Source organism: Cucumis sativus, chromosome 2 (assembly GCF_000004075.3).
Source record: "Cucumis sativus cultivar 9930 chromosome 2, Cucumber_9930_V3, whole genome shotgun sequence".
NCBI lineage: Eukaryota > Viridiplantae > Streptophyta > Magnoliopsida > Cucurbitales > Cucurbitaceae > Cucumis > Cucumis sativus.
In genome coordinates, this window is record NC_026656.2 from 15882599 (window position 1) to 15897598 (window position 15000).

General features: G+C 40.7%; 1 protein-coding gene across 1 annotated transcript; it reads left to right on the top strand.

Annotated features, from left to right (window-relative positions):
• The first annotated feature begins 6282 nt into the window (after positions 1-6282).
• LOC116402129 lies at positions 6283-9811 on the top strand. Its single transcript, XM_031881179.1, has one exon. It carries the CDS (start codon positions 6359-6361, stop codon positions 9809-9811), a length of 3453 nt encoding a protein of 1150 aa, XP_031737039.1. The 5' UTR covers positions 6283-6358.
• Positions 9812-15000: the final 5189 nt, after the last annotated feature.

Here is a 15000-nt window from a genome sequence, read left to right on the forward strand (position 1 = left end):
CGACAAATATAGTGATATAGTCGTCGCGTCTTCTAATTAGAAATAGAGCTTTATGTTTACATACTATAAGTATGAATGCGGATTCATACTAAGAAGCTCGGAATTGATAGAATTGGTAAAAATAGTAAAAAGTCAAAATGTTGACTTTGACTTTGAAAAGTCAAACTTTGACCGGCCTTATATTCAAATGTGATTTGAATTTTGGAAAAATGAATGCGGATTCATGCTCGGAGGTTGGAATTAGTCAAGACGGACAAAATGGTAAAAGTCAAAATATTGACTTTTGACTAAGAAAAGTCAAAATATTGACTTTTGACTAAGAAAAGTCAAAGTTTGACTTTTGACTAAGAAAAGTCAAAGTTTGACTTTTGACTAGAAATATCAATGACCATTTTTACCCTTGGACTAAGTTAGTGGAAAATCCAACATTTGTTGGAATAATCCCACTAACTCTTAGTGGGATATGTGGCTATATGAGATTAGACACCTAGCCCACTAAGTTCCACTAATTGTTAGTGGAATATTAGGTTGAGATTGTGCAAATGAATTGCATGCATTTTTCATGTAATTAGGTTATAAATAGAGGTGTTTTCAAATGTTGAAAAAACTTTTGCCTTTTTATCATTTTCATCATCTCAACAAAAGAAAAAAGAAAGCTTCCAATCTCATTTTATCTCCATTACTTCTACACAAAATTGGTCCCACAACCCGGTTCTTTGTCTAGAGGATAGCAGTTGAGTACTAGTGGTGGTCTCGGTTAGAATTGGTAAGAAGAATATCAAACCTTTTGAAAGCTTCAAAGGTAATATTTCTTAAAACCCTAATTTGATTAGTTTATGGTACATGTTAATTGTGGCAATTAGGGTAGAAATTCGATTCTTTTTTCGCTGTGCATGACTTAGTTCTATCATGTGGTATCAGAGCATGCTTCATTTTTTACCCAATTGCATGTGGTGGTTCATATTTATTAGATAAATTTTGGTTTGAACTAAAATGGATATATTATGATTTTGGCTCTAGATTAAGTTTTTTGTTCTAATTATTGTAATTAGCCTTGTTAATGGCTTATTTTTATTGTTGCAAAGTGTTTGTAATTTTTAAAAAAATAAAAAAAGTCATTAGAGTTGAAGTTAGGCTTTAACTGGTTCAACCGGGTGAGAGAATTGAAAAAAAATGAAGAAAAGAAGTCACAGACCCGAAAACCCGCCTTGACCCGCTTCGCGACCCGCACGCGCCGCATGCCCGCACGCCCTCCTGCGCCCGCCGCCGCCTGTGTCCGCATGCGTCTGCGCGCCGCGTGCCTGCTTCGCCCGACCGTGTGCGCCTGGGCCGGTTCAAGCAGTTTCGGTTGGTTTTTCAGCCGGTTCAAAGTTTTTGGGAGTGGTTCTACTACACCAAAGTAATTATGTAATAATTTAGTACTTAGCTTAATTTAGGAGCCAAAAATCAGTCCATTTTAGGGTGTTTTTTTTATTTATGCATGTGATGTATGATTAAATTACTTTAAATTTGTATGTGCATTTTGAATGTCATATAGATTTAAAATCCCACCATAGGTTAACATGTTCATGCATTAAAATGTATGATATAAAGGTTATATTGTATTGTATGCATGTTAATTGATTAATATGGAAATTAAAATCCCACCATAGGTGTTTGCTTTTCATTCTAGGTCATAAAGCTTGGGTGTGACGTTTCGGCATTTTCATATGCAAGCCTGCCAGAGCTGAAAATGTTCAAAATGTATTATAGGGGAGGCATACCAGTTGAATCCCGCTCGAGCATTAGTTGTACTCTTTGCAAGCAACCCTTTTCGTGGCACGCGTGCGGGCCTGTGAGCTGTCCTCGAGAGGTCCTGCCAATGTTGGGCATATGTTCTGGTCACCCTTGGCTGTCTCGGGACCACGTTGGGCTACTCCTGGGCATGCTAAAGGAGTCGTGGCACGTATTGGCGATTTTGCGGGTGATTTTTGGGGTCAAAGCTTCACATGTGACATCAGGCTTACTTCTTTTCATTTCTTTCTTTTTCTTTTCTTTTTTTTCCCGTTTTAAATTTTATCTCTAAACCAAACTCCAACTAACTCTAATTTATGTTTAGGAACTTGTAATTTTGGAGTACAATATAAGTATAATTGTTTGTGTTATATTGTTTTTTTTTATTATTATTACTATTAAAATAGCCAAATTAATTAAAATATTTATAAAGTATTTTAAAATTTGATATTCGATAGATCGATCAATGTCACTAAACATATAAGGCTTATCAATATCTATTATTAATATAATCTAGTAAATATTTTGTCGAATTTATTATTTGTGACAGTTGTTGAATAAGAAATTTTGAGACCAATCACAAGTTGCCACATCATTTATTAAGTTAATGATGAAAAGTACAAATAATTAAATTTGGGACTAATTAAAATTGACACATGCCCCAAATTAAAGAGTTAAAATAAATAAATGGTCATTCTAATAATGCCACATGTTTTCATATTAATCGTTGGATTAAGTTAATCATTTTAGTTCAATTAAGCAAAAAAATAAGCTTAATTGAGCCCAAAGACTAAATATAACCTAAGTCCATATGGTTGAGCCCATGGGTCTGGTCCATGGACCAACCAAATTCAAACCCATAAAGCCCACCAGTGAACTCTATAAATAGAGGAATTCTCCTCATTTGCAGGGGTTGGAAAATTTTGACTCTAGAAGATCCAGAGAGAATTCTTCCAAAAGCTAGAAGACTCCCTAACTTCTGAAGTTGACACCCTCGAAGATTGAAGCTGTTTTGAAGATACAAACTTTTTCCAAGACTCCAACTTCAAGAACATCACGTGCTCCGCTTCCTCAAATCAAGCGTAAGCATTCAACAACTTGAAGAACATCACGTGCTCCGCTTCTCCAAATCAAGCGTAGCGTTCAACAAACTTCAAGAACATCACGTGCTCCGCTTCTCCAAATCAAGCGTAGACGTTCAACAAACTTCAAGAACATCACGTGCTCCGCTTCTCCAAATCAAGCGTAGACGTTCAACAAACTTCAAGAACATCACGTGCTCCGCTTCCTCCAAATCAAGCGTAGACATACAGTTGAGAGAGAATCAGAGGATCAAATTCTAGAGATTGAACCGCATCGCATCAAATCAACAAAAATACAACATCAACCCAAGTTCAAGTCCACGAATTAAATTTCTCCGGAAATCTCGTGCGAACAAATTGGCACGCCCAGTGGGACCATCTCTACCTCTCATCTCTCTCTCATCATCTAGATCTACAAGCAAATCAATGGCATCAAAGAAAGCTGCATCCAAATCTTCAGCTGCAAGCGACACCTACACGGGACCTATCACCCGTAGTCGTTCCAAGGGGATCATCCAAGGGCAAGACCAAGGTTCCGCCATCGCGCAGAGCATCCTGAAGCAATTGATGGAATCTCCTAAAGCTGGAATTGTCATCAAGGAAAATCCTCTATATAATGATTATGATTCTGCCTCTAGCAGGTCACTGAAAGAAGCACACCCAGATGTGATGTCCGTCATGATGGCTGATGTAGCAGTCGAGACTGCCATGGCGGAGATGGAGAGAAAAATTAATCTCCTGATGAAGGTTGTTGATGAACGAGACCACGAAATTGCAGCTTTAAAGGAGCAGATGCAGACTCGTGAAACTGCTGAATCGAGTCAAACTCCTGTCGTTAAAGTTGATGACAAAGGGAAGAACGTGGTACAAGAAAATCAGCCACAACAACAATCAACTTCTGTGGCTTCTCTCTCGGTTCAACAATTACAAGATATGATCACAAGCTCCATCAGAGCACAATATGGAGGCCCATCTCAGACTTCTTTCATGTACTCTAAACCATACACCAAAAGAATCGACAACTTGAGAATGCCGCTTGGATATCAGCCTCCAAAATTCCAGCAGTTTGACGGAAAGGGCAATCCAAAACAGCACGTTGCTCACTTCGTCGAAACATGTGAGAATGCAGGATCAAGAGGAGATCAACTAGTCAGACAATTTGTTCGAAGCTTGAAAGGAAATGCTTTTGAATGGTATACTGATCTGGAGCCAGAAAGCATTGAGAGTTGGGAACAACTAGAAAAGGAGTTTCTCAATCGCTTCTACAGCACCAGGCGTACTGTAAGCATGATGGAGCTTACAAATACGAAACAAAGAAAGGGAGAACCAGTCATCGACTACATCAATAGATGGAGAGCTCTAAGTCTTGACTGTAAAGATCGGCTCACCGAACTGTCGGCTGTAGAAATGTGCACCCAAGGCATGCACTGGGGACTCCTCTACATTTTGCAGGGAATAAAGCCCCGCACATTTGAAGAACTGGCAACTCGAGCTCATGATATGGAGTTGAGCATCGCCAGTAGAGGAACTAAAGATTTTCTTGTTCCTGAAGTAAAGAAAGATAAGAAAGAGATGAAAGGTGCTGAAAAGATAGTGAAAAGCACCGCGAAAGAATCTATGGTCGTAAACACAACCCCGCTGAAATTCTCCAAAGGAAAGGAAGCGAGGGTTGAAAAGAAGGATGATGGAAGCGAAAGGCGACGTCTGACTTTAAAAGAAAGGCAGGAAAAAGTTTACCCATTTCCTGATTCAGATATCGCTGACATGCTAGAGCAACTACTAGAGAAGCAGCTGATCCAGCTGCCAGAATGTAAACGACCTGAGCAAGCAGGAAAGGTAGATGATCCCAATTACTGCAAGTATCATCGGGTCATCAGTCATCCAGTAGAGAAATGCTTCGTGCTGAAGGAGCTAATTCTAAGGTTGGCTCGTGAGAAAAGGATTGAGCTAGATTTGGAGGAAGTAGCTCAAACAAACCACGCTGAAGTGACGATAATGTCTGAGGCTTCTTCGTCGAGATTGATTTTTGAGCAAAGGAAAAGCTTGGTCCAGTTCGGGACCTTTGAGCCTATAGTTGTCCAATTCTTTCAGGAAATCTCATACGAGGATCCTCAAGGAGAGAAAAGACCAATCGAAGAAGACGATGAAGGGTGGATAGTGGTGACCCACCGAAAGAAAAGACAGTCGATCCCGACCCAAAGAGAGTCTCGCTCTTACCAAAACTATAGAAGAGGAAATAAGACTCAAAAGAATAAGAAAAAGAAGAAGACTCATAAGCTTAAGCTCGTACATAATGAAGACATGAATTTCTCTCGACCTCAACGCTTAGTGACCTTGGCAGACTTCCTTCCAAAAAGCTTCCTTTGTGATCATCAGGATGAAGACCCAGAAGTCGTTGCGTGTCATGCTATCAACACAACGGAGGAAGAAATAATCCCTCCAAGATCACTAGAAGGAGAGGGAGTATCAAAAGACCTTTCAAGGTTTAATGTAGAGGATCTATTATCACTTCCTCAAGAGACCAAAACCATCCTTATTGATGCATTGCTAAATTCAAGAGCATCAAGTTCGAGTACTCCGACTATGACATATGAGAGTGGTTCTTATTGTATGTCTATAGACTTCTCAGATGAGGATTTGTTGTTGGGATCTAAACTTCATAATAGACCTTTGTATGTTTCTGGATACGTTCGAGAACAGAGAGTCGATCGAATCCTCATTGATAATGGCTCAGCTGTCAACATAATGCCAAAGTCGACTATGTGGCAATTAGGCATCTTGATGGACGAGCTCTCAAATAGCAAGCTAGTAATTCAAGGTTTTAACCAAGGTAGCCAAAGAGCAATAGGCATGATACGGTTAGAACTCATAATTGGCGACCTAAAGGCCAGTGCATTGTTTCATGTCATAGACTCAAGGACTACTTACAAGTTGTTACTAGGGCGTCCTTGGATTCATGGAAACGGAGTAGTAACTTCAACACTGCATCAGTGCTTCAAATTTTATCAGGACGGTGTAAAGAAGGTTGAAGCCGACTCTAATCCATTCTCAGAAGCTGAGTCTCACTTCGCAGATGCAAAGTTTTATTCAAAGAATAATAATATTTTAGAAGTTTTGCCTGCAGAAACCCCTCTTACAAAAGGAGAAGATAATTCACAATTGAAATCACTCGCAACCACAGAACCACATGAAAGTGCGAGAACCTTTAACTCTGGAAAGGGTGAAGCATACACTAGCAACACAAAGGGTATGATCTTGAAGGATGAAAATGCTGCAAACACACCAGTTTTGCGTTATGTCCCTCTGTCAAGGCGCAAGAAAGGCGAATCACCATTCATGGAGTCTCCAAAAGGTTTGAAAGTTGGTGACATCGAAATCATAAAAGAAAGCTTCACTACACCACTAACTAAGATAGCGAAGCAGAGGTAAAGGTAGATCTGGTGGAAGCAAACTTGCCCCAAAGGCGAACGAAAGACGGATTCGACCCCAAGGCTTACAAATTGATGGCGAAAGCAGGTTATGACTTCACAGCTCACACCGAGTTTAAAAGCTTGGAAATTCATGACCGACCTGAGCTCTCCTCAACTCAAAAGAAGCTTCTACGGGAAGGACATTCTATACCCGTGTCGAGAAAAGGACTCGGATACAAGTCGCCAGAACCGATCCGTATAACTAAAAAGGGGAAGGAAAAAGTGGTTGACATCAATCATATAACTATAGAGGAGGATGACAATACTGACGTAAAAGAAGGTGATAATCAGAGAATCTCAGTATTTGATCGAATTAGACCATCTGTTGCACGTCCCGTAGTATTTGAAAGGCTAAGCATGACAGAGGCAGAAAGAGAAAGGCTCCAGTCAGTACCAAACCTTGAGAGACATTCGGTCTTTCGAAGGCTAACTACGACTCCCATAAAGGAAGAAAGCACATGCCATGCCTTGACAACTACAAGACCATCAGCCTTTGAAAGGCTAGGTGTGTCTAAAAAGAAAAATGTACAAGCACCCCGTGCTCCGATTTTTAATCATCTCGGGGATAAAGGATCACACGACAACATTGATTCCAACATAGATACAAAGAAGAAGGAACCAATGTCTCGTGTGAAAGTTTGGCGTCGAATTAAGCATACAGATGTCGATAATTATCGTAGTAAGAAGTTTCCTTGCGAGACAAAGGAAAATGGAGAAATTCATAGCAACGTTCCTTCTCGCATGAAAAGAAAAACTTTTGTTACTCTCAATACAAGTCAAGGTTCGTTAAAGGTAAAAAGACATGATGTTATACTAACGAATCCTGAAAAAGAAGGGTCGGAACAAGGGGAAGGTGAAACTTCATGTCATCACATCACCATTATTGAGGAATCAGAGACTGGAACTCATGAAGAAGACGCAGAAAATGCCCCACAAAGTTTAGAGGATGGTGGTCAATCTACTGTAGACGAGCTAAAAGAGGTGAACCTTGGTACAATAGAGGAACCACGTCCGACTTTCATTAGTGCGTCCCTCTCTAATGAAGAGGTGGATAAATATATGAGTTTGCTCACCGAATACAGGGACATCTTTGCGTGGTCGTACAAGGAGATGCCAGGACTTGACCCAAAAGTAGCAGTCCATCATCTTGCAATTAAACCTGGATATCGACCGATTAAACAAGCACAACGACGTTTTCGACCGGAGCTTATCCCTCAAATCGAGGTGGAAGTCAACAAGTTGATCGAAGCAGGATTCATTCGCGAGGTCAAATATCCAACGTGGATAGCAAACATTGTCCCTGTTAGAAAAAAAAATGGACAACTTCGCGTTTGTGTAGACTTTCGCGATCTGAATAATGCATGCCCTAAAGATGATTTTCCCTTGCCCATCACCGAAATCATGGTTGATGCAACTACTGGACACGAGGCGTTGTCGTTTATGGATGGGTCGTCTGGATATAATCAAATACGGATGGCCCTCTCAGATGAAGAAATGACAGCTTTCAGAACTCCAAAGGGAATATACTGTTACAAGGTGATGCCCTTTGGATTGAAAAATGTCGGCGCTACTTATCAACGTGCCATGCAGAAAGTGTTTGATGATATGTTGCACAGGTATGTTGAATGTTATGTTGATGATCTTGTAGTCAAAACAAAGAGACGACAAGACCATTTGAAGGATCTAAAAGTCGTGTTTGATCGCTTGCGAAAATATCAGCTAAGGATGAACCCTCTCAAGTGTGCGTTTGGTGTAACTTCAGGAAAATTTCTTGGCTTCATTGTAAGGCATCGAGGGATCGAAATAGACCAGTCCAAGATTGATGCCATTCAGAAGATGTCAAGACCTAAAAGTTTGCATGACCTAAGAAGTCTCCAAGGACGACTGGCTTACATCCGAAGGTTCATCTCTAACTTGGCCGGTCGGTGTCAACCTTTTCAAAAGTTGATGAGAAAAGGAGAAAATTTTGTGTGGGATGAAGCTTGTCAGAACGCTTTTGATAGCATAAAGAAATACTTGCTTACTCCCCCAGTGCTGGGAGCTCCAGTACCTGACAAACCACTAATATTGTACATTGCTGCACAAGAAAGGTCCTTAGGAGCATTACTGGCACAAGAAGAGGTAAAGGGAAAGGAGCGTTCTCTCTACTATCTAAGCAGAACATTAATTGGGGCTGAAGTTAACTATTCTCCTATCGAAAAGATGTGTCTTGCACTTTTCTTTGCCATTGATAAGTTGAGGCATTATATGCAGGCCTTCACGGTTCATCTAGTGGCAAAAGCAGACCCTATAAAGTATGTTCTATCCAGGCCAATCATCGCTGGACGCTTAGCCAAATGGGCGGTTCTACTCCAACAATATGACATTGTCTATATTCCCCAAAAGGCGATAAAAGGACAAGCGCTAGCAGACTTTTTAGCAGACCACCCAATTCCTTCGGATTGGAAGTTATGTGATGACCTACCAGACGATGAGGTTTTCTTCACAGAAGTTATGGAACCTTGGACTATGTACTTCGATGGTGCAGCTCGAAGAAGTGGTGCGGGGGCAGGCATTGTCCTCATTTCTCCTGAGAAGCATATGTTGCCTTATAGCTTTGCACTTTCCGAATTGTGTTCAAACAATGTGGCTGAATATCAGGCTTTGATAATTGGCCTTCAAATAGCATTAGAAATCGGAGTGTCATTCATAGAGGTCTATGGTGATTCAAAATTGATAATCAATCAACTCTCGCTTCAATATGACGTGAAACATGAAGACTTGAAGCCATATTTTGCTTATGCTCGACAATTGATGGAAAAGTTTGATAATGTGATGTTAGAACATGTCCCTAGAGTAGAAAATAAGAGAGCGGATGCATTGGCAAATTTAGCCACGGCCTTGACCATGCCAGATGATGTAACTCTGAACATACCACTTTGTCAACGATGGATTATACCCCCAGTTAGGCCTGAATGTCAGGAAGTGAACATGGCAACATCCTATTTGATTGATGAAGAAGATTGGCGTCAACCCATCATAGAGTATCTTGAACATGGAAAGCTTCCAAAGGATTCTCGTCATAAAATTGAGATACGAAGAAGGGCAGCACACTTCATTTATTACAAGGGAACTTTATATCGCCGTTCTCTTGAAGGGCTCTTCCTTCGATGTCTCGGAAAGGAAGATTCGGTAAAAGCTCTAAAGGAAGTACATGCAGGTGTTTGTGGAGCACATCAATCGGGACCAAAGCTTCAATTCCAGCTAAGAAGAATGGGCTACTACTGGCCTAAGATGATCCAAGATTCAATAGACTATGTGAAGAAGTGTGAGCCTTGTCAATACCATGCAAACTTCATACACCAACCTCCAGAACCTCTTCATCCAACTGTGGCTTCTTGGCCTTTTGAGGCTTGGGGACTCGATCTGGTTGGCCCCATTACACCAAAATCATCAGCAGGACATTCTTATATCCTAGCAGCAACAGACTATTTTTCAATGGGCTGAGGCCATTTCATTGAGAGAAGCCAAGAAGGAGAACGTGGCAGACTTTATTCGAACACACATCATCTATCGATACGGTATTCCACATCGAATCGTGACGGATAATGGAAAGCAATTCTCCAATAGTATGATGGACAAGTTATGTGAAAAATTCAAATTCAAGCAATATAAGTCATCCATGTACAACGCAGCTGTGAATGGACTAGCAGAAGCATTCAACAAAACATTGTGTAATCTTTTAAAGAAAATTGTCTCCAAGTCAAAGAGGGATTGGCAAGAAAAGATCGGCGAGGCATTATGGGCTTATCGGACGACTCATCGCACCCCTACAGGGGTTACACCATATTCGCTTGTTTACGGTGTGGAGGCTGTCCTTCCTCTCGAAAGGGAAATTCCGTCACTAAGAATGGCAGTACAAGAGGGATTGACTACCGAAGATAATGTGAAGTTACGTCTTCAAGAATTAGAAGCACTTGACGAAAAGCGATTAGAGGCTCAGCAAGCATTGGAATGTTATCAAGCGAGAATGTCCAAAGCTTTTGATAAACACGTTAAACCTCGCTCCTTTCAAGTCGGTGATCTAGTACTTGCCGTAAGGAGACCGATCATCACAACAAGGCATACAGGAAATAAGTTCACACCTAAATGGGATGGACCTTACATTGTTAAAGAAGTTTATACAAATGGCGCATACAAGATCGTTGATCAAGACGGACTACGAATTGGCCCAATCAATGGTAAATTTCTTAAAAAATTTATGCTTAATTTTGTTAGGTAAAAAAAAAAAAAAATGAACTACGTTATGACTTGATCCCTATGTTATAAAGGGTACGTAGGCAGCTTAAGAAAAACCTTAAGCCCAGTCCAGCAAAAAAAAAGTTGAATTACGTTATGACTTGATCCCTATATTATAAAGGGTACGTAGGCAGCTTAAGGAAAACCTTAAGCCCAGTCCAGCAAAAAAAAAAGTTGAACTAAGTTATGACTTGATCCCTATATTATAAAGGGTATGTAGGCAGCTTAAAGGAAACTTTAAATTCAGTCCAGTAAAAAAAAAAAGGAAGAAAGACAAATTACATTTAATAGAAAAAATGATGAGGAGTGGAACAATGAAAGAATAAATTTTTTATTATAAACTTCTAGCAAGAAAAAATTAAAAAGGCATAAGTAGATAAATAAGAGAAAGTAGAGAATCATGGAGTCCATTTAAAGTTCTTCAGCTCCTCTAGTGTGCTTTCTAAAGATTCACGAAGTGTTGATAGCATTTTAGCATCAATATCTCCAACGATCGGGGCACATTCGAGTTTGTCAATTTCCTCACAAGTCTTCGAAATCTCATGTTGCTTCTGCTTCAGCTCCAGGTCGTTCTTAAAAATTATTCCAGAAAGTTTAGCAGACTCAGCCCGCACCATCTTTAGTTTTGCCTCTAGTTTAGCCTCCTTGGCGGACAATCGTGTAAGACGACGTTTAGCAGTGTTGGTCTCTGCCAATATACGATTCTCATCAACTCGCAGAGTCTTCACAAAACCTTTTGCCTCCGTTAGCTGAACATCCTTAGTTGATTGGAGTAGAAATGAGGAATGTATTTGATTATGGTTCTCGACACCTTGGAAGTAACCATTCACAAGCTCCCTCAAAACAATAAGGTTGTCGCTGCCGCTAGTCGCAATCGCATCAAAGATCTTATGCATTTTTGGTTCAAGACTACTCAGTCGTTCAAAAGGGGTACGAATGATCTTCTGTCGTAGGTTTTCCCATAAGGTTATGGTAGTCTATCGTTGGAGGTCAGAAATTAAGCTGTCAGCACAAAAATGAGAAATCTCAGAAACTGTAATAGGCTCCGTGCCTTCCACTTTTTGAGAAGGTCCCTTGATCACAGGAGGACAAGCAGACACAATATTTGCGCCTATAGGTTCCTTAGAGTTCCCATTATAAGAAAGTACAACGTTACAGTCTTCTAGATTCGGCATCGACTCTAGGGTATCTTCGATGTGTAGGTCGTGATCACCTAAAGAAGACTGCAAAATAATATTAACAACAAGAAATAAGAGGAGTAAAGGAGAGAAAATACAATAAATAAATAAATAAAAAGGGAGACGAAAAGAAACCATGGGGGAAGGGACATCGAAGAATTGTGCAGCATCAGGGACCCGAATAGGAGACTTTTCATCATCGATCGACTGTTTGTTGGGCTTCTTGGGTCTCTTCCAATGGCGATCATCATTGCTGCTTTGACTGTCCTCAATACGTTTAGAAGGATGCTTGGTAGCTATCGATAAGCGGTTGTCCTTACCCATATTGTCAATACCACCTTTAATAAGGTGTTTAAATCGTGTAGAAAGAGACAAATTATCCACCAAGCGTTTTGTCCCTCCCTCAATTTTCTCCACAAGTCGTTCATCAGTTTCATCGGAGCATATCTTCTGATTCCACTACCAAAATTATGTTCAATCTTTTTTGTGGTTTTGGATTTGATGTGAGGGGGAGTAGGACGATCTATCAAATGTTGTACTCCTTCTTGGAGGTAATCACCGTGTTTTGCAAGCCACCAGACCTTATAATGAGAGGTAACATGTGTGTCTGGATTAGGGGCAGACACAGGAAGATATACTTGGAAAGTGTATTCTCGCGAATACAAATCATCCAACAATATCGTGCGTTAAAAAAATTGGCTTCGGGAATTTCTTCACCTAAGTCATATGGCACGTCTTGATAAAATCCAAATTGTCGGCTAAAGCGACAAGGACTATAAGGCTCAATAACTGTGGAGGATCCACATTGCGAAGATAGAAAACAAGAGCGAATGCTTATGAAAAATGAAGCATTCCAACTAATTAACTCTCCATCATCCGTTAAGAGTTCGTCCTTATTCTTTGTTGGAAGACACGCATGCCATGACACATACTTTCCCTTGTGGATATGTGTTCGAGCCTCAAGATTAGTATAATATTTGGCCCCACCTTCACCAGAAAATTCAACCATGCGAGGACCCCTAAGACTCCTAGGGGCTTTATAATGAGTGTTGAAGTAAAGAGCAAGCCACCCATGGACATAGTGAAGAGGAAAACAGGCATTTGAATAACCAAGTGATGAAGTGAATCATGAACTTGGCGTAGGCCACTATAAATATTAGCTAAAACAGGGACGGCAAGGCTAAATGTGTAGCCTTCCGCCATGAGGCTAGCAACCTTAAAAACCTCCGGACGAAGGGAAAGTTGCTTATCAGGGAACACAAACACACATAGCCAACAAGAGAGAAATGCCGCTAGATAGGTTTTGTCCCTATGATCATCAGTGACGCTTAAGTCAAGGAACACTTTGAGTTCAGCTTTAGACCAGTCAGGACGTCTGATGGGAATTCCATCTGGATTATGAGTTGAGCGAGGGCGAGAAGTCTTTTTAGGCTTTCGAGGAGGCGGTTTCGAATACTTTACCTCAGATCGTGTAACCCAAAAAGAGATCCATTCACTTACAGTGATTTGAGAGTGATCCATGCGTTGAGAAACAATGCGGTAATAGGCTGCAAATAAATGCTCACAACTTCTTGGACATACATCAGGTGATCCTATTAAGTCTTGGTGGCAAGGAATGCTTTCTTCATAAAATCTACCTTTAATCGAGAGTCCTCCTAGTATCCATAAGTCCCATAAGGAGATGGACATCTCACCAGCTGAGGTGTGAAGAGTGTTTGTTGAAGGACACCATGCCTCGCAGAAAGCCCGATCAATGTCACTGTTGCGATCATATGTATATAGGGAAGCCATCACAGCATTAAATAGGGAGGCTCGCTTGAGTACTGCCGTATTTCTAGCAACAACGAGCTCTAACCACTCCCAATAATGAGGAAGATAGTAAAATTCTCCATGTACCTTGAGCACATTTCCCCAACGAATTTTTGGGTCGTTTATAATTCGACGACCCAACGTTGATTCTGGATCCTCATTTGGAGGCTTGTTGTGAATCGAAGACTCCAGAAACCAAGATTTTAAAGATGAATTTGGATTTACAAACGTTCCTTGGACCATTTAGGCAAAAAGATAAAATTGTCCTCGGGTATTTGAGAGTCCATAATATTCTCATATGTCCCCTCTCTCACAGGAAGAATGATCCCTTCCTCTAAAGATTGATCTACGTCCTTCAGGATAATTAAACACCTTTTGGTCGAGTCAGAATACTCAGTGAAGTGCACCATGATGAAAAGAAGAGTTCCTGCAAAATAATAATAATAATAAGAAGAAGAAGAAATAAAAAAAAAAAAAAAAACCAAAACCAGAAAAAAAAAAAACAAAACAAAACAAAAAAAAAGAAAGAGAAAAAAAAAGAAAGAAAGAAGAAAGGGGGGGGGAAGAAAAAGCAAATGAAGATTGAAGCCCGACGATGACAGAGTCGATCTCTCCAACTAGGGCGATAGATCTGACGGCAAAAGCCCGATCGTCCCTAGAAGAAGTCAACAAAGTCATTTCTGCAAACGAAGATCGAAGCCCGACGATGACAGAGTCGATCTCTCCTACTAGGGCGATAGATCTGACGGCAAAAGCCCGATCGTCCCTAGAAGAAGCTCAACAAAGTCATTTCTGCAAACGAAGATTGAAGCCCGACGATGACAGAGTCGATCTCTCCAACTAGGGCGATAGATCTGACGGCAAAAGCCCGATCGTCCCTAGAAGAAGCTCAACAAAGTCATTTCTGCAAACGAAGATTGAAGCCCGACGATGACAGAGTCGATCTCTCCAACTAGGGCGATAGATCTGACGGCAAAAGCCCGATCGTCCCTAGAAGAAGCTCAACAAAGTCATTTCTGCAAACGAAGATCGAAGCCCGACGATGACAGAGTCGATCTCTCCAACTAGGGCGATAGATCTGACGGCAAAAGCCCGATCGTCCCTAGAAGAAGCTCAACAAAGTCATTTCTGCAAACGAAGATTGAAGCCCGACGATGACAGAGTCGATCTCTCCAACTAGGGCGATAGATCTGACGGCAAAAGCCCGATCGTCCCTAGAAGAAGCTCAACAAAGTCATTTCTGCAAACGAAGATCGAGGCCCGACGATGACAGAGTCGATCTCTCCAACTAGGGCGATAGATCTGACGGCAAAAGCCCGATCGTCCCTAGAAGAAGCTCGACAAAGTCATTCCTGCAAAAAAAAAAAAAAAAAACAAAACAAAAACAAAACAACAAAAAAAAAAAAAAAA

Bases quoted from the DNA above. Each gene is read 5' to 3' on its own strand.
- LOC116402129 (XM_031881179.1), top strand. From the start codon at position 6,359: ATGGCGAAAGCAGGTTATGACTTCACAGCTCACACCGAGTTTAAAAGC.